A 19946-nucleotide genomic window follows, 5' to 3' on the forward strand; every position below is an offset into this window, starting at 1 on the left:
TCTGCAAACATACAAATAATGTTTTAAAAATATTAAACCAGTAATGAGCTGTTGTGTTTAGTAATACAGCAAAAATGATTGCTATTCTTTAATAAAGGTGATACAGTTCATTTTAAAGTAGGTGTAAATGTTCATCTAGTTATATATAATATAACCTAGACCAACATATATTGTTGCTGATTTAAAATGGCTGCAGTTTCCTAAATTTTAATTTTTTATTTTGAAATAATTCCTAATTTGTCAAATTTTCATAGGATTTATGTTTATTATGTTGCCTGAAAGAGCAAAGGACACTTCCAGTGCATCCAGGGGTCAAGCCTGACAGGAAATTGTGATAGAGACCACCCCCTAGTTGTGAATATCGATCCAGTTTTAATTATTAGACTGATACTGACGTGTTTAAAAGATGACTAAGATTGACCGATACCAGTGACTATGCAGATACTTTGTGCTTTCCTAGTATTTTGCCAAAAGTTGAACTTTAAATTGAACTTAACCTTTAAAAAGATATGCAATGGTAAAACAGAAAAAACAAGAGACACATGCAGCATTAATAAATCTTATTATTCAACAGTAGTCACAATACAACATCAATGCTTTGCTAGTGACGGGTTCTAATAATCCCAGTATATTGTATAGTTACTTTGTTGTACATTGTTGAGAGGCACTTCCAGTAAGTCTGGCAATCGAGGAGCTACAGTATTGTGTCTTAATTACAAAACAGTAAAAATAAATACTTTTTTTAAAGACATTAGTCTTAATATATTTTTGAATCTGTACAGTGTATATTTTATACAAAACCAAACAAGATACTGAAATAAAATGTCATTTTTTCACTTAAATACTGGTGAACCACACAAGTCTCCCTCCATCCTGTAGGTATTGCTACATTTGTTAAGTGCAAAATACTGGAGAGAAAGTCAAGAATTGAGCCTGCAGGTGGAGATGAAAACACACCAGCCTTGTTTGTCTACAGTTAAAGATGGTGGAAGGAAAAAAATACAATGTTGTTTTGGTTTTCTTTGTGACAAACGAGAAAAAGCTTTCAGTGTGCACACGTGAAAAGCTTTGGTTTGACACAGGAGCATGTCCCTCTTTGTAAATGAACTGAAACAAGAAACGGTGGTAAAAGCAGACGTGTTTTTGGTTTGCGGTGGCTTCAGGCTGAGAACAGAAGGGCTGGTGAGCTACGTCGTCGCGCTACGGCAGTGAAAAAATCCCAGTAAAGATGCAGACAACACTGCGAGCTCTGGTCCTTTAGATAACTGCTGAGAATTCTGGATTTTCTTTAAAATGTCTGCTGTCACATGAGATCATAACACATGCATATATCCTCACCCAGTTCTAAATAACATTGTCAAAGATTTTTTTTTAAAGTGACATTTAGAAGATGCTTTTGTTTAGGGCTTGTTTTGTGCAAATCACCAAAAGTGGAAAACTAAATAAAACATTGTTTTGGTTTGCACAAATAATTCCAGTCAGCAGCTAACTTTTTCTGTCTTTAAGGAAATGCATTTATTCTTGCTTTGGGTAAATGAAATTATAGTTTTTCTGGGCCTTTTATTTATAAAATGTGACACCCAAGAGAGAAAGTGTGCCAGGCACAAAACAAAAACATGGTCTAGAGACCAAAATCAGGTGATTCTTGCATTTATGGATGTTTCTAAATGAAACACGGCAGTCAGAGGCAAGTTTTAACCTTCCAGTCATACAAATCTCAACCTGGTTAAGTTTCATGAACTTTTATGCTTAACTATACTTTGTAATAACAGCTTTGCATGCTTTTCTGTAACAGAAATCCTAAAATCGCATAAAGATGGGCAGAAAACCCTTTCATTTTTATTGTTGACATATTCCATGGGCCAGCCATAACATTATGACCACCCGCCCAAATTTCAGTGTTTTGTTTTTGCAGCTAAAACAGCTCAAACAGTTCCGGGGCTATTTGGAGTATCCGGCACGAGGATGTTGGAATTGAGTCTTTGGGACCAGGTGGATCGTTGGCTTCCACAGATGCATACTGATCATTATCACCAGATTGGTGTTTTGATTAGTTTGTCTGTTGGATTAACATTTTTTTCTGCCACTTCTGCAGGGGTTGTAATTGTTTAGGAAGGAGATGGCATCAGTGTGAATGGCAGAATGGAGATTTTCCAACAAGAAGTGGTTTTAATGTTATGACTGAAGGTGCTGATTTTTTTAAAGTTGGAATCTTGTTAAAAAATTAAATTATCTTAATTGTTCACAGGATAAAATAATAATATTTTACTAATTTAACCGTAAGAAAAAACATTTATTTTTTGTTTATGCAAATAATGAATTATCTAATGAAGATCTGCTTCCCCACAAGTGTCAATAACGTAGTCCTTGATGAGAAGTTGTCTATGACTTATGGGTCATGCCCATGCTTTATAGTTTACTTAAGACAAGTCAATTACTTTATGCATTGTACTTCACATAGTTTTTGTTTGTTTGTTTTCTTCGAAAAGGCAGCTGTATTTAAGACAAGTCTTTATTCACCTTGTATTTGGTTCCATTATGTAAGTCTGTTATTTTTGTTGTCAACTAAAGCTCATAGTCTGGGAATAAAATATGGGTACAGCAAAGACACATCTCCAGATTTTTGAACCCTCCTAAATATGATTAAAAATGATAACATTATAAATACACGTATCATTTAAGATGTTGCTGCATGGTTGATGTGGCTGCTGGACTCCACTAAATGGCCACATAAGAGAAATTAAAGTTTCTTTAAAATGAAAGCAGGCATAACATAGGTGCCTTCTAAAACCCTACACAGCTCTTGTAAATACTTTTGTCATGCACAGTGTTGAGGATACCTGCAGACTCAAATGTTACCATGGCTGACCTTGTGGTTTCATCACATGCAGTCACAGTTCTCTCTATTCTACACTCACATATTGCTTTTTTCTGAATGAAAATGCTTGCGTTGTTGATTTCTAAGGACTTGCACAAACAGAGCTCCAAACAGAGGCACTATCCACATGGCTGCTATTATACACACACATATGAACCAACCGTCATGCTTTTGCCTGGTTTACAACATGCTTTAATGTTTGGAACATATATAGCAACTCATACATCTACACCAGCCTGGGTTCATTTACGTCTCTTTGATTACTAAAGTGAATTTAGGAGGCTAGAATAATGGAGGAAAGGCAGAAACATGTTTTGACAACTGAAATGTTTTGGATTAGTATGCATCAAATGTAGATGAAATCAGAAAAAAATTACCACAATCAAAGTACCATATTTTCCGGACTATAAGCCGCTACTTTTCCCCACGCTTTGAACCATGCGGCTTATAATGAGGTGCGGCTTTAGTCAACCAGAAAGGATGGATGCTGGAAAGTCTAATGCAGGAATGGTTAAAGGAGTGCTACGGAAAGCGCCCAGGATGATTTTTTTTCACAGTAAAACGGCGCTGCTTGTTTTCCCAGCTTCACCCCGGGATGATGACAGCAACACAGAGAGCGACACTGAGATCACCACAGAAAAGGTATGTGACGAAGCTCTTCTGAGGCTGTTCAACTCCGACACTGAAGAAGATGATGACTTCAGTGGTTTCAGTGTGCAGGAGTACGATGAATAAACTAATCAATAACTTTTCTGTCTTGTTTGATACTGATCAGTTCAGTTACGTTCAGTTAAACTACGTTTTCAATTCAGTATATATCTGCGGCTTTTAGCCCGGTGCGGCTTATATTGAGGTGCACTCTATAGTCCGGAAATTACGGTAAATCAGTAGTTAGTTAAAAAAATAACATTTTAACTGTATGAGAAGCAAATGTAGGAGGAGCAAACTTAATTGGTTTACTTTCCAAAATTAACACAAGACTGAAGGAATTGCTAATGCTAACAGTTAGCTTCTACTAGCCAAGGTGTGCTCTGCTCTCTCCTGGACACTAAAATAAACATCCTTTCCTGTTGTGAGCCATGATGGGTGAGTCCATGCTAATTTGGCATAATGGACGTGCAATTGTAACTAGCTTTTGTAATCCGGGTGTTTTCTTGTTTGTTTTCTATTGTCGATTAACACAGGAAATAGGGGTAGGACACTATTTTCACGTTCAGCCTGATTGTTAAACTCAAGAGTGAGCGATTATATTGAAAAAAATAATAAGTAGAAATGGTTTCTCAGTGAACTTGGCCTTTAATGAATTGCATCAAGAAATCAGTGGAAGAAAAATGCTACAACGAGATCTTAAATCCAACTTTTAAAAAGAATTAGACCATTCTGTCCTTTTTATGATATACTGTTAATCTTGGAGTAAATTACCATCCATCCATCCATCCATCCATCCATCCATCCATCCATCCATCCATCTTCTGTCCCTTATCCAAATCTGGGTGGAAAATCAGACGACTATGTCCCAAGGTGTTCCTATACCAGGGATGGCCCTGAGGTCTCTCCTCCTGGAGGGATGTGCCTGGAAAGTCTCCAACGGGAGCCAACCAGGAGAGAGATCTAGATTGCACACTTTCAGAATCATTTCAAACTTAAATTGACTGATTGTTCAGCTGAATCTCCTGCCCTCAATTTGTCAATCTGTTGTTTCCTTCTGCCATCACTCATAAAAAAGACATCACGATTCCTAAACTCCTCTACTCAAGGGAGAAACTCACTTCTGACCCTGATGGAGCTTTGCACCATTTTTCTGTAGAGATTTAATACTTATAACTTTACTTCCTATTAAGTAGTTTTAACATAAAAAATGGTGCTAAGCTTTTCAAAAGCAGGTCTTTCTCTGAAGGCCGAGTGAGCGAACATTCATCACACATCTAAGTCTTTAAACTAAAACATGAATAATAATCTGGAATTCTGATCCAGCTGGGCTTTCTGATTCACAGAATTACACACAAGCTCTTGAGCAAAGAGTGAGAGAGCAAAGACAACAGGCAGTCAAGGGTATTATGCTGCACACTTTAGCCCTCTTGTGCACAATGGGCATTTTGATAACAGTGCAACTGATGCAGCCAAGGCTTTCTTCACAATTTGAGCAGTATTAGCACATTCTCAGTAAAGAAACTGCACTACAAAAGAGCAAGTCCTGCCAAACATAATAATACGCAAATAGGCTTGTTTAATTGATCGGATTGTTTGTTTCCATCCAAATTAGGAAAAGGTGTTTTGTTTAAAGGAAACTTAAGTTTTTGGCTTGCTGGGTTTTGTAAGTGATCAGTTATAACCCAGAAACTCACCAAACCATACCAACTATCAATAACTGTCATCATTTAGTCCCATCCTGCTCTTCAGCTCGTCTGTCGGGGATCTGCAGCTGCTCAAACTCCATGTCTGCTTAAGGTTTAAAGCAGAAAGACAGAAGGGCAGTTCAGACATTTATCTCTTACATCCATCAGCTCAACTCTTGCAGCTTCTCTAAGCAAGACATGTTCCTTCAGCTGTAAGAAAAGATGCATTAAAGCTCGAGTAAAGGACCAGTAACACAACCTGTCCAGCTTTACTTCCTGCAGACTGACAGTATCAGCTTCTCATTTGCATAAAGTGCTTTCACTAATTATGAATTTTGTTTTGTTTGCTACAACTCAGCCCCTGCTACACCATCATTAAACAGTTTTTGATACTCCTCCCATATTCTGCTTTTCTTAAAAGATGACCTCATTGTTTCCTCATTTTCCTCTTTTGCTTTTGTGAATTTAATAAAATCCTTAACTGGGACTCTACACACAGTTCTGTGGACAAACAGCGCCACCTGGATGTCATTAAGCTATGTAGGGTAATAAAGATTGATCCCTACCCTGTCCGATTAATGTTTCCCAAAGATTCTGCATTTGATCCCTCACAGACTCCTGTAACATTCTACAAAAGCACCCATTCTTTTCTAAAAATGTCTCAGAAAGCAAATGAGGATAAAAATCTGCTAGATGGAAGGACACTGGAAGTCCTTTGTGTTTCTGCCTTCCTGAGTTGAGCGGCCTTGAAGCGTGTAGGTGTGCTGTAGAGAGAGTGAGAGAAAGACCTGGGAGAAAAGGCAAAAGTAAAGCTTTCTGAGCAACAGACCTCTTGGTTAAATATTTTGTGTGTGTGGAATGTGTTTTTCTGCATCATGAGAGTGAGTTCATGGGTGAATCTGTGTTGTGTTAGTGTACCCAACGCACAACCACCAACTCCTCCCTCACAGCGTTCCCTGATTTTCATCCCGTTTTCCTGATGAAAAGGGTTGCTGCATGTCTCCATCCAAATGGGTTGACAGTGTGGAACTCTGCAGGAGGAGTGGATCCGTGTGTTTGGTCTGGGTTAGGGCAGCTCACCAGATCCAGAGTAAAAAACTAAACTGAAAACAAATTCAGTCCATATTTAAAGTTTATTATTGTTTCTTCTTCCGTTGCTTCCTCTTTGCTCATCTCCCTCCTCGTCAGATGTACCGGTTTATGTGTTCATCGCAGTCCTTAACCCTGTTTTATTTAGGCACGTTTTACCCAAAACATCGTCTACAGTGTTGTGTCAAAGTGATGTGCTGGCTACCATAGAAAGAGTTCAGTTAAGAAACAAAATGGTCAGATTCCTGGTTTAAAAAGAGGTTCAAGTTCATAATCTCTTTTGGGATCTTCCTCTTTTTCTCCTGAAGTCTCTGATTGTGGAAGGATTTCCTCTTCCTCTAAAGCTGAAACCTGCTCCATTTCATCAAGGTCGTCCGCTAGCTCCTCCTCTTGCTCTTTGCTCACTTGCTCCTCCTCCTCCTCGCGGATCGCTGTGATGGGATCACTGGGGTTGCCTAAGCAGTTGGGCTTTGCCTCCTTGGTCTCCTCAGAGGCTTCTGCTGCAATCACACGCTTCCACATTTCATGGTTTTCCAAAATATGCTGCGTGATCTGGCAAAACACATTTCTTCTGTGCATTTTTTTGGTTTCTTGCAGCTCTGTAAGATAAAAGACAAAAGGCATGAATATAAAATCAAAAGTAATTTTAAGCATCTCAGTGGGCTTTAGCTGTTGGAGACAAATTGCATTTGTGGGGGAGGTCTTTAAACATTTGCCAATCTCAGGGCCTCTCTCTGCTGTTTCACTCTTCAATATATTTGCAAAAGAAAAATATGCCCTCTAGATAGTTGGACAGTTACTGATGGTGCCTGGAACCCATCTTTTAAATGGATAGTTTGTAGTTTCGGCTAGCTTTTAGCACCCCCTACGGTCTGTTTGTTAAACCAAATGTGAAACCTATCTCCTCCTGTGAGTTTTGATGTCTTCTTTTAATCTGTCCCCCCACTAGTTTATAGCTGCCTTGTTGCAAAGTAGCTTCCATACAATTTCTAACTAAATGATTTGAAAATGTTTTAGGAAAACACATTCTTTCTTGAAACTTCTGCATCTCCTGTAGTAGTCACTTGATTCAGCTATGATGACTTGTCTGAGTCAGTTACAGAGAGAGAACCTATGGAGGTGTCTTCATCTGCGATGTCCTCCTCCTCTTCTGTGTCTTGTTCCTCCTTTCCCGTCTCTGGGTCCAATTCCCCATCAGACGGGTCCACCCAGCGCCCCGGCATGAGAGCAGCAGAGTCGTAGGAGGAGCACAGTGGGCCCACTATGTGTGTGATGAAGGATTCCTGCAGTTTGGCGAGCTGCGGGGCAGACCGGTCCATGAATGGACTGATGGGAAGGCCCATGGCTGCTTCTTCATCACCCTAAGGGGATTTAAAAATGCCTGTTCAGTAAGTTACACAAAAAATGTGCTGAGGACAGGGGTGGGGTATCAATCATACTTGAAACAGGACCTGAGAGACCCGTCATCCTTCAGCTGATCATCTGTTACGTTTCAAATAGCTAAAATTTTGGCAATCAACTTGTTGGTGCTAAACTTGTCCTGATCTGTGTCCGTTGTGGTTCTGAGGTTTGTTTATTCTCCTCTGACCACCTGTTAACTACACACACCTGCCTGTAAATCATCTGTTCTTTATCACCTTCTACAGCGTATAAGCTCCCTTCATTCTCTCCTCTCAGATTCTGTTGTTAGCCCTCACCGTGTCTCCTTAGGTTTTTCTGGTGTGAGTTTTTTTGTCGTTGTGACAGACTTAAGGAAAAGATCTGATTTAAAACAATTTCTTTGCTGAGTCATGTGTTATGAGTCAACACAGAGCCCATTTGTCCTTCGAGTAAGGACGCCTTTTAATGCCTGAATGAGTCATCGGTCATATTAGATGTGTCTATGTAGAATAACAGACCAAGGCCACTTTAGAAGACTGACTGTTCACATAAAGAATGATGATGATGGACTTTTGTAATTATGTTTGCTCGTAGTTGAAAAAATTCAACAGATACAGACGTATCTGAAAATACACGCAAGAACGTATTAGTAAGTGTCCCACATACTCAACCTCTGGGTAGAGGCTCCTGAAAGTAGGTCAAGACGACCACAAATAAAAGATAATTTCTAACTGGAGCTAATCTGTTCTTTCTAAATCAGACTGAGAAGATTTCCCTGCAGTTATGTCAAGTATTTGTACTCACACAGTCAAAATAAACCTTGGCAGAAACATTCAGACTAGTGTGAGTCAGAATAAAAGGAGACTAACATTTGAGATGTTTTGTAATCAGTTTAGATAAATTATAGATAAAGTAAAGTTGTGTTGCTTCTTATCCCTGAGATACTTGAAGTCCTTGTGTCCAAATATCTATCTGCAGAGATAGATAATAACATACATCTGACAGGTAGAGTGGGATTAGTCTGAAGGAATATTAGTTCCTGCAGATCATCATCATGAAATAAATAACTTTAAAAGCGGGGTTTATGTTGCAGAACGGTTCTGAATACGATTTCAGTGCAGGATGCTGCTGTTGTGTTTGATGTTGGGGCTTCCATGCTGTTGAAAAAATGGAGTAAGTGATCCAATTGCCATGGCAACCAAAAACCTGGATGGCGTCAGTAATTACTGTGAGTGGTTTGTGTGTAGAGCTGCAGTCTGAGTGAGGAGAGGAAATTTAGACTCCAATAACCAGGTATTTCAGATGCTTTGGATGTTGAAGTGACGCTCGGCGGAGCAGAAAGGAAATGTGTTTGTTTACATGCGAGCCAACTCTGAACCAGAGAAAGCCTGTGATGTTTCTGAATGAGGGCTGTTAGGGATGACACATTTAGGTCAATCCGTCTCCCCAGTGGAAAACGAAACCACTCACAGCCTTGGCGTTTCGATGCTCGCCCCAATTATCAGAACGCAGTTTTTATAATTCCAGCAATACCAGTTGTCCTCATTGGAACAGAGTAAACATACGTGTCATTTGCTGATACTGTTTGCTGGGGAAAAAATGAATGAAACCTTCTAAAAAATACTTCTGTACATGTGCCAGTACATGTGTCTTAACATGAATAAATGTGCATTTACAACGTGGTTGCTAGGCAATATTTCTATTTCTGTGGCTAATCATAATTATCTTTATGGTAGTTCAGAGAAGGATTTGTTGCCAGGCTTCGGGCTACATTGACACATTCATGAGCCGATAAGTGCTTTGAAAGTTCTGTTTCAGGTAGAAGGAACATGCATTTACACACAAAGGGTTCTGGGTTAAGTGTCCTTAAGCATAAAACAACTTTAAATCTTGGTTATGTGCAGAGGTACATGTTTTGTTGCAGTCCTTGATCCTGGGGAGGAGAGCAAAGAGAAACGGCCTTTTGAGATCAGGGGGAAATAAAGGTGGTGGACCTAAACGTATTTAAAGAGTAATAATCAGATTTCATGTTCTCTCATTGACCTGTGCACCAAACTACATTTTAACAAGATGTCTGTCCAACTTGTTTTAGGTTTTGTGAGGGATCATGCTAATGCATTTTATGCTTAAAAAAATGATTTACAGCGTTTGTAATTGCTGTCAATGAATGTAAAGATCAACAATGTCGTTAAATTATAAACAAAAACATTCCAAGTAATTTTTCAAATCCATATTTTTCAATCCAGGATTTACATAATGGTAAAGTATTTTGAATGGTCAAACCTCTTGACCCCTGGTGGCTAAGGTCATTAAAAACTGAAATCCCTTCACCTGTTTCAAGATAGTTTAGTTTTCAATCATATTACAGAAATGATGCAGCCTCTTTGAGTTCCGCCATGACGGTAAGTCACAACCTGAGTCATTAGTCTCCATGGTTATTCTCACCTGTTCCGAGAGGAGGAATTCACAGCATCAGTCTTCATTCCTTTATTAAATGAATATTAATCATCTTTGTATAAAATATTCTAACCCCACCCCAAATGTGCATTTATTTAGTCCAACCTTTATGGGTTTTAAATGTTCTTTTCAGAGAACGTAGAACGGTCTTTCTAGGTTTTATAGACTTACTTGTTCATAGAACTCATTGACAATCCCTTCTGTCCACTGCAGATGCAGGTCTTTACACTTAAGTGGCCCGTTGACATCGGCTAGCTTGATGCACATCTGACACACCAACAATCGGTCGTTCTCATTGCTCCAATCAATTCCCGATACTCCGTCGTCACCCACCTGAGGAGATGGGAGCAAAAACGAAGAACAACTGTGTGACAGAAGAGCTAAAACAGAGATGAACCATTTAGAAACAGCCCGAGTGCCTTTCTTTACCTTTGCATTGAATTCTGTGAGGAAGTCAAAGTGCTTTTTTAGGTCAGTGGCCAAAATGGCTTCAATGACAAGGAAGCGGAACCGCTTGAACTCTACATGTTCAAGATTAACTAGGAAGTTAAATTCAGGTTGGGACATGAAGAGGTTCCAGGCTGCGGCTGCGTGATGATTTTCCAAAACGGATCTGTCGTTGTATAGAAGAGCCTGAAGTAGAAGAAAACAAAGAAATGAAACTGTGTTATTAGAACTAGTTATTGGAACGTTGAAAGAGAAAGGGGCTCCTTTAGTTGCTTTGATCTCATCACATTTTTCCAAAGGTGTTTTGCAAATGAGAAACTCTTGACCCCGACAACTTATAGTTAAAGTAACGATGTACATTTCCCCTGGCGACAGGGGGCAGTGCATACCTAAATCATTGCAAGCAAGAGGATTTTTTTGTGTTTAAGTAAGACATTACGAACGGAGGGCCATTAAGGTCAAAAATACCTGGTAGCACAATTTTCGAACAAGTACTTTGATTGTTCAACTCCAGCAAAATGACAACACATCAGACTCCCTTTCATCACTGGCAAAGAGTGAAGAGGAAAATGTTTAAAACAACATTTCTGAATGTCGAATGTTTTGTACCCCCTTGTTAACTCATTCGCTGCCAGGCATTTCCTGATCGGTAAAGCCCTTCACTGCCAGTGTTTCTCACCGTTTTACAGTTTTTTTAAGTCACAGAACGTCACTGAGCGTGCTAGGATGATGTCGACGCCAAAGCAGGAAGAATCCGCGCGTTTCGAGCTTTATCTGTTCTTTCATAATCCGTTCTTGAATTGTGATCGGCAGAAGCTTTTCCGGTTCGCGCCTCACTTTTTTTTACAGCAGCAGCCAAAAACAATCTCCTAACACATGGATTTTCTGCTTCCTGATCACGTGACGTGTGACATACGCAGATGAAGATCAGCTTTAGAGCTGAGATGTTTTTTCTCACGGTGCGGGGGCTCGTTCCGATGCCCACACAGTAAAAAAATGCAAATGACAACTTTAGTCATTATTGGTAGAGAACGGTTGGATTTAAAATGACGACTTTAGTCGTCAATGGCAGTGAATGAGTTAAAAATCAGTAAATGCGTTTTGTCCTTACGGGCTCCTGTAGAAGGAAACATGGTGTTGCCCAGAGGCATAGGCTCAATCCCAACACTTGCACTGGACTCTACCGTCTTTTGTGAAGTGCACAAGGAGGAAATGTGCAGTAAGGCTTTGAGTGTGTGGTACACAAGTGTGCAAATAGTCGCCAAATTGGGACAGGGAGGATTGCATCATTGACCGCAACACACGCCGGGATGCTGGGCGTTGTGCTACTTTCTAGAAAAAAACTTTATTAACAACTTTCAAACAAATAACAAAAAACATAATTGAAATAAATCTACATTCATTGTTGTTTTGTCTAAAACATCCAGAGCATCAATTAATTGTACTAAAATGAACTACTTTCATTTCAAAATAGATATTTTCAGAAAAGACACTTAAGCCATTTCTCCCACAGCAGTGGATCGTAAATAATAACCTTCAATTGCACGATCGCCCAAGTCCAGATCAATGCGGACTTGGGCAATCGTACAATTGAAGGGCGCAAATGTGGAAGTATTGGGATTGGGCCATAGGCCTGCTCCCATGTATTTTATACCTGTTTTATATGGTTACATGTTACAGAACCGTCAATATTTTTCATACTTTTAAACGGCATTTCGATGGTTATTTCCAGGTGGTAAAAACTACACATTGTCGCTTTAAAGTAAAATAACACTGAGGCTCTTTAATAATTATTTTACTTTTTCCTTTTATAACCAAAGTTTTTATCATTTTATATATTTAAAAAGTCATGCTAAATATTCTATTTGCAATCATTTATAAATTTAATTACATTCCCGTAGATTAGAAGACCCCATGCCAAATGATCCCTGACAAACAGCAGGGTCTCAACTAGGGATGCACCGATGGATCGGCATTTGATCGTAATCGGCCGATAGCGCCCCTATCGGTTTTGATCGGAATTTTCAAAATAGATCAAAGCAGACCGATCAGGTAGGGTTGTCACGGTAACCAGTGTAGCGGTAAACCCCGGTAAAAAAAAAAAAGTTGACAATAATAATAACCGTCTTGTTTTTTAAAAAACTATATTATCTTGGTGGGTTTACCGTGGCTGCGGTGTAGGCGCGGTGACCCTTACCAGCCACCGTATCATCGGCTGAAGTTGCCGGCGGCACAGACGCACGCTTTGTTTACAACAAAACTTTCTTGAAGCTAAAGCTGAAATAATGGTCAAAGGAGGAGACGGCAGCGCTCAGGATGACATTTATTATCCCTCAAAGAAGACAAAGTCAGAAGTACGGGCATATTTTAGATATTTGAAGAATGCCAAGGGAGTTTATAGAAGACGGACGGCTATCCTGTTTGCAGCACGTGCAGAAAAAGTGTCTGTGAAAGGCAGCAACGCTTCGAATGTCATGACACATCTGCGTGACCATCACCCACAACTTTACAGTCAACGCAAGGCAAGCTAACGTTAGCGCTTTAGCTAAAATGCGTGATCCGAGGATTTGGGTTGAGGGAGAATGCAACGAGTCGCTATATAAAGCAGCCGCAGCGCCGCTACCTGCATGTAAACCGTGTCGCGGACACCACTGTGTTGAAATGACGCTATTGCATTACGGGGCTCCCAGGGGCAGATAAGAGTTGGTCTCTCTCTGAGAATAATTATGAATTTAACAATGATTACTGCCTGATGACATTTTCCCACATCTGCAAAGCTCCCTGGAAGAACACAAACCGAGGACAATATTTTCCTGATATACGGATTGCTCAAGTAAGGGTAAAAAAAAAGTATCTGATTAGAAGGCTACTTGCAGTAGCGGTTTTAGGCACGGGCAGACAGGGCAGTTGCCCGGGGCGGCATTTTTTCATGACACAAAAGGGGCGCACAAGCGCTGAGTAAAAAAAAAAAAAAAAGGAAATCTGCGCCGCACCGAGGTTTTCTATTATCTGTCATATGACAGTGTCTGGATTGAAAACAGCAAGTTGGCGCCCCCTGCAGCTGCAGGCGCTCCTGCTGACTGAGAACGTTCACGTGCACCGTGTGTCTATGAAGAACAGGAAGGGGAGGGGTGCGGCGGGGGAATTCACCTCTGCGTCTTTCCCAAATGAAATGAGCGTGCAGGGGCTGAATCAACTGTATTAACATGGCTAAAGTCAATCACATCTTAACGTTCTTCCATTTTTCATTCATAATATCATAAACACAGGCCTATCATTCTTTCAGGTTTCTCTGAATTGTGTGAAATGGCCGAATAAAAAAAGGAAAAACAAACGATTTTGTGGTCACCCCCCCATCAAGGTCAAATTGTTCAGTCCTGACTAAAGGAAACTTACTGAGTCAGGAGCCAAACAGAAGAGATGAACATAAAAAGGCTAAAACCACCAGTTGCCCCATTCAGGGGGAAAAAAAAGAAAAAAGAGGAGAAAGATAAAGGTATGTAGCTCTCATGATGCATGTTTTCAATTTTTTGAACCAGTTAACTGGGATTTTAACGGTTAAATGTGGTCAACTAATTGCTAACAGAGCTAATAGGACTGAAATATTGAAACGAACATTCAAATGGTTCGAAAAAAGTCCTTGAATCGTTTTTTACTGATTCAAACTAGGATTTGTTAAATGCTCGCTGCAGCCTGTGGCCTGCCTGAACAACAACAAACACATGTTGATCATGTTCACATAATAATAAATAAAACAACTCTACAAGCAGAAGAAAACTCCCCAGTCACCACTAACTATCCTGTTTGTTTATTGCAGATGGCTGCACTGATAATTTTTTACATGATTTGTTCTGTAAAAGTTGGCATTTTTGGTAGTCTACAGTTTTTTATGTCAGTTTAAATTACAATTTCAGAGGCAATTCTGAAATATTATGGATCATGATAAAGATCTATTGGAGATCTACCCCAGCTTTTGGACTGCTCTGCCAGTCACTGTGGCTCAAGCTGAGAGGAGCTTTTCAAAACTTGATCAAGTCATACCTGAGGTCACTTATGTTTCAGGGGTCGCTCACTAACCTGTCTCTGATTAGTATCAATCACTCAGTAGGGGAGCAGATTTCATATGATGACATTATTGATGACGTTGCATCAAGGTTAGGTTTTAATTTTAGTTTGTGTTTTCTGTTCTAAGTGCAATGCTGTAGTGATTATCTTTAGTTTGTTATGTGTGAAATATTTTTGCTATTTAGAATATTTATTATATATTATGTTCATATATTCTTAATATTTAGTTATTGTTTGTTTTTGTATATTTGATTCTATATATTTTGATACAGTATATAATGTATATTGCTTTACATTCTGACAACTTCATAGTAATTAATGTAAATATGTGCAACTTAGAAAAATGAATGTTCAATAGTCGTTCTAATAAAACATGCCTGTTTGTAGAAAACATGCGTGTGTTCATGCAGGTGGGGTGGTGGTGGTGGGGGGGCGGTTGGGGGTGGGGGGCGCTCAAAGGGGGCCTCGCCCGGGGAGTAATTCGATGTAGAACCGCCACTGGCTACTTGAGTACTGAGTATCATCTGATCTAAGATTTTTAAAATGATGACATCAAACAGACATAAAATAAGAAGTTATGGGCAAATATTGGTATTTTAAAGACTAAAGGGGAAAAATGTAAACAAATAAACAACATAATTACAAAATAACACATTTTAGGCAAAATTTAGACACAAACTGAGGACAATATTTCCTGACATACAGGATTTATTTAATTGTGTGAAAATGTAGCACGTTTAAAAATATACCGCGATAATACCGAAAACCGTGGTAATTTTGGTCACAATAACCGTGAGGTTAAATTTTCACACCGTGACAACCTTAATACAGACCATTTTAGATTAGGTTACATTTCCTTTATTCCTAGATTATGTAGTTTGTAGCACTCATTATAATGTTGTAGAAAATTTCTGGCCAATCCACGTGATCGGTATCGGTGATCAGCATTCTTTGATATCGGTATCGGTGATCGGCAGCAAAAAACCTGATCGGTGCATCCCTAGTCTCAACACCGACTTTGGGAAAATAAGGCATGAACGAGAAATATTTCCATTCATCTCTTGGTCCGTTCTTTTGCCACCAATATACTCAAAACTCATCGGCTTTAAGAGGGAGAATTGCATTTTTGTTTCAGTTGGGGAATGGATAGATGGATTATTTTTCTATCATTAAAGCTACTACTAAGTTTTAATTACTAACATGACTAAATAAAGCATGTTTTTTGAAAGATTAAAGATGGATTTCCAGCATCTACATCCATATAGAGGTACTCTTTTAGAAAACCTGAACTGCATCTTAGTTTGTTGGAGGTACTATAAATCCCAGCTGAAATTGCTCTTGTTTGTTGTGAAAACTACAACAAATGCACCTTATCCTCCTTCACTGCAATCCTGCGTGTGTGCTAATCCATCATCTAAGACCCCTTTTTTCTTCCAGCCTACACACTTTAATTACCTGTGGTGCGCTTGTAGCCACAAGAAAGGCATTTGTTCTTCCAGGGTGGTCATAGTCGTGCATGGCAGCAGCTACGTATAGGGCCATGAGCTCCAGGGCGGGAATGAGACCAGAGAGGGAACCATACCCATCCTCCAGTACAGAGCTCAGTTTGGACACCAGTAACCCCGTAATACCAGGTGTAACGCTGTTCACGGAGTCTAGAAACAAATAAGAAACATAAAGTGGCTCTTTTTCTTAACCTTTATTATGTTACAGACCCATTGTTAACCAAGCTGATGACAACTGACACAGTAAAATGATACTGGTAGACTAGCAGTTGCATGGAGAAGACATATTTACTGTTTAGTTTTTATTCTTTGTTTTTTTTTTTTTGTCTTACAGCAACATTACATTTATATAACTAAGTAAAAAAAGAATACAATAAAACTGAGGTTTCAATTTGAAAGTTACAGCATTTATACTAGATCCTCACCAGAGTGTATTCCGTTCTGAGTCGGCAGGGTGGGTAAGCCCGGCACAGGCTGAGTGGTGAGGTACCACACAGCATGCAGCACGTCAGTAGCATGGATTCGGTTGTGATCTAGAGAGAATAGTTATGAATAAAAGAATTAACTTCATGAAATGAAGAAAAACAATATAATGCACAAGAACAGGAATATAACGATACAAATGTAGAGTTCTGCTTTTTGCAGATGATGGGAGTCTGTAACCTTCAGCATGCATTGTGGTAGTTTGCAGCTGTGTGAAACAGTGAAGATGACAATCAGCTCCTCCAACTGGGAGAAGGCAGAGAGCTAGAGGAGGTCCTCTCCTCTCCTCTGAGTTGAGTTGATGCTCCTCCACATCAAATGTAGTCACTAGAGGTGTTTTGAAGATCAAATTAGGACTTCCTTTACTGGTTTTCTGTAAATATGATAGTGGAATGGGACTATGGGGAATGGCTAAAAATTGTTTTCTATATCCTCTCTGGTTTGGGATCATCTTATATTCTCCCAAGAGGAGTTGGAGGATGTTGCTGAGGTGTCCGAGTTTGCCCTACTGGATCGATTACCTTACATCTCAAATTTAGAGAAGTGGAAGGATGAATAGAGATCAACAAGAGAGGGAAAGTGGTTATTTTTCTTGCTTTTTTGGAGGTTATCCACGATCTCATCTCATTATCTTAACCGCACATTTCAGGTGAAGCTGGTGCCTAACTCCAGCTGAAGTGAGCGAGAGGTCTGGGACACTGTGGACAGGTCTCCAGTCCATCACAGGGCCACGCAAACATTGTGCAGAAACAGGATTCAAACCTGCAACCTTCTTGCTGTAATGCAACAGTGCTATGTGTGCCACGCAGTCTAACAATTCAAACAGGAGTGCATGTATAAATAAAACCACAGGAAAAATAACGACAGCTGATCTTGGTGGGGTTTTTTAGCAGGAAAAGAATATGACAAAATGCACAAAGGTTTTAAATGGGAGGGATAACATCTGTTCAAGTTCCAAGGATTTCTAACTTCAGATTAGAGAGACGTTTATGGAACTGATCTTTACATTTTAATAGAGGATGAAAAAAAAATGACAGAGTATGTACACTAGCAAAACAAAGTTTTACCAAAGAGGATAAACAAAAGCTAAACTAAAATAGAAATATTACAAAGACAGAAAATATTTAGAAATGTCTCATGTTGAGTGCCGCTTGAGTCTTTGGGAAAAGAAAAGGACCTTGGTGCCACAAAAAGGCATTTTGGTCATGCTGAGTGTTAATAGGATGGTTTCTGATGATATATATACATATATATATATACATATGTATATGTGTGTGTGTGTGTGTGTGTGTTTTAATGTATTGTTTTTCTTACTGCCTCCAGTGATTACTACTCATTCTGTTTGATGACTCGGCTCAATTTTATATTCAACATCTGAAAAGTTCAGTATTTCTGTGAATTATGAAATACATTAGCTTGTTTGAAGATTCTCCAGCTTTGTATGAATGGCTAAAATATTAATAAAAAAGCTCTTGCTCCTGTTGGTAACCCATTTTCTGTCTGAAACAACACACAGTCAGAAATCTCTGCAGTTGCAGGTTTATTTCACGATCCACGTCGCCACCATGTGGCTGCTAACGCCCCTGCAACGTGCACACTTCCTTTTCAATTACTCACAAGGTATATCCCTGTATCCGTTCTCCAAAGCATGGAAGTAGTTCATGAACTCTTTAATGGGAATCCTGAAGGTTCCGAACAGACCCGTGTCCTCAAAGAGCCAATAGGAAACCTGAAAAACGACAACACAGTCACTAAAGTTTTACTCTAGCTTCAAAGTTTAAAAATGTCTTTTTAGACCTTATAGCTTAGTTCAAGAAGGAAAAGGGTGACTTGTTTATGTGATAATTAAAGTACTAAAGTTGGGGTCGAGACCTCACTGTTGCTTCAGTTGCTGAAGCTATATTTATTGCATAGCTGTTACAAAAACTCAAATATATAATGTTTATAAGTGAGCATGAGCTGAAGTGGTTTTCTTTATTCCCTGAATGATGCAGCTTTATAAGCATGTTTGTTTGGTCAAATCAAATATATCTGTGGTTGGATGTATAGATAAATTGCTATTTTGTGCATCTGAAGCTCTCAGTTTTGCTGCCTTTAAGAACAGATGAGGAGACGTTCACCAGTCCATCAAAATTGTCAATCAACTGTTTATTTTAACAAGTTCATATAAGAGTTTTCAGTCAAATGAAATTAAATAAGAGGGCTGTGCTAAAAATGATTTTAATTGCTTCAAGAATATCTCTAAATGCAATGCTATGATTTTCATCAATACTGGATTAGATTGGGACTAGACTAATTTGTGAATGAAGAAGAGTCAGGAATCGTCCTAATCTTAGAGTGGTTGTGTGTAGACCCACAAACAACCAGAAATGTTACATGTAAAGTAATTTTTCTCTGCATGTTTGTCACTATTACTGAGGCTAGGTATTTCATAACACCTTATATGATAATGATAAATGACTCACACTTATATACCGCCTATCTGAGTCAGACGACTCCAAAGTGCTTTCATTCATTCACCCATTGATGGTGAGGAGCAACAGTGTCACCACAGCTGCCCTGGGGCACACTGACAGGCTAAAACTACCCCCCACCCCCCACCCCACCCCACCTGCTAGTGCCGCTACCTGACTGAGGATGCAGCCCGTCTTGCCGTGAGTCTTTTCAACTAGACTGAAAATTGGGAAGTTCCAGTTGTTGAGCTGACTCATCAGGGACTCCAGTCCTGGCATCACTGGACTCTCCAGGTCAGAGATAGGCTTTTTCTGGCAGGTGGAGGCATCAAGAAACAGGAAAGGCTATAAAAGGCATTTTGTAGGTTCAATGAAATAAAATATGACTTGTTTGTCACTAAATGTGAAATGTTTATAGGATCCTAAACTATCTTTTGTGTCTGCCCTCCCTTTTTCCATCTGTGCAGATTGCCTACCTCTGGAGAGGCCTGAAGAGAGTGAAGAACAACCCCCTCTGCTGGATAGTCTCTGCAACCGTCCCTGACTTCAGGCGGCTTCTTGCCGCCTTCACCCTCTTCATCGTTTTGTGCAAAGTCGCTGCTGTCACTGTGGTTGGTCTCATAGGTGCTGTCGTAGGTGCTGTCATAGTCTGATGATGCTACTGCACGCTCATCTGAGAAGACATCACTGGCATTAAAAGTGGAGCCTTGCTGCATCTTTGCTACTGTAACCATAGAAATAGCTATGATTAACAGTGAGACGAGTACCTGAGTGGGGTAGTCTGTCTCCTTTACTGCCAGATTCAATTCCATTGTTTAACCGATTGTTGAACGGCCTGCCACAACTGGAAGAC

At 39.6% G+C, this 19946-nt stretch overlaps 1 protein-coding gene across 4 annotated transcripts in view; it reads right to left on the reverse strand.

Annotated features, from left to right (window-relative positions):
- Nucleotides 1-543: 543 nt before the first annotated feature.
- The window catches only part of LOC107380405 (cGMP-inhibited 3',5'-cyclic phosphodiesterase 3A), a 76334-nt gene continuing 56931 nt past the window's right edge, over nucleotides 544-19946 (reverse strand). For 2 of the 4 annotated variants that reach the window (XM_054742721.2, XM_015951646.3), the window contains exons 6-15: nucleotides 19861-19937; nucleotides 19570-19766; nucleotides 19268-19405; nucleotides 18258-18369; nucleotides 16583-16690; nucleotides 16108-16307; nucleotides 10570-10773; nucleotides 10312-10473; nucleotides 7415-7664; nucleotides 544-6902 (exon numbers count right to left, since the gene is read on the reverse strand). In XM_054742721.2, coding sequence (XP_054598696.1) covers nucleotides 6541-6902; nucleotides 7415-7664; nucleotides 10312-10473; nucleotides 10570-10773; nucleotides 16108-16307; nucleotides 16583-16690; nucleotides 18258-18369; nucleotides 19268-19405; nucleotides 19570-19766; nucleotides 19861-19937 — 1810 coding nt within the window. In that variant the 3' untranslated portion in view covers nucleotides 544-6540. Of the gene's footprint in view, nucleotides 6903-7414; nucleotides 7665-10311; nucleotides 10474-10569; nucleotides 10774-16107; nucleotides 16308-16582; nucleotides 16691-18257; nucleotides 18370-19267; nucleotides 19439-19569; nucleotides 19767-19860; nucleotides 19938-19946 lie in introns of all 4 variants that reach the window. The other 2 variants (XM_015951645.3, XM_015951644.3) reach the window with 1 other exon arrangement.

The sequence above is a fragment of the Nothobranchius furzeri genome, chromosome 13 (genome assembly GCF_043380555.1).
Source record: "Nothobranchius furzeri strain GRZ-AD chromosome 13, NfurGRZ-RIMD1, whole genome shotgun sequence".
Taxonomy (NCBI): domain Eukaryota; kingdom Metazoa; phylum Chordata; class Actinopteri; order Cyprinodontiformes; family Nothobranchiidae; genus Nothobranchius; species Nothobranchius furzeri.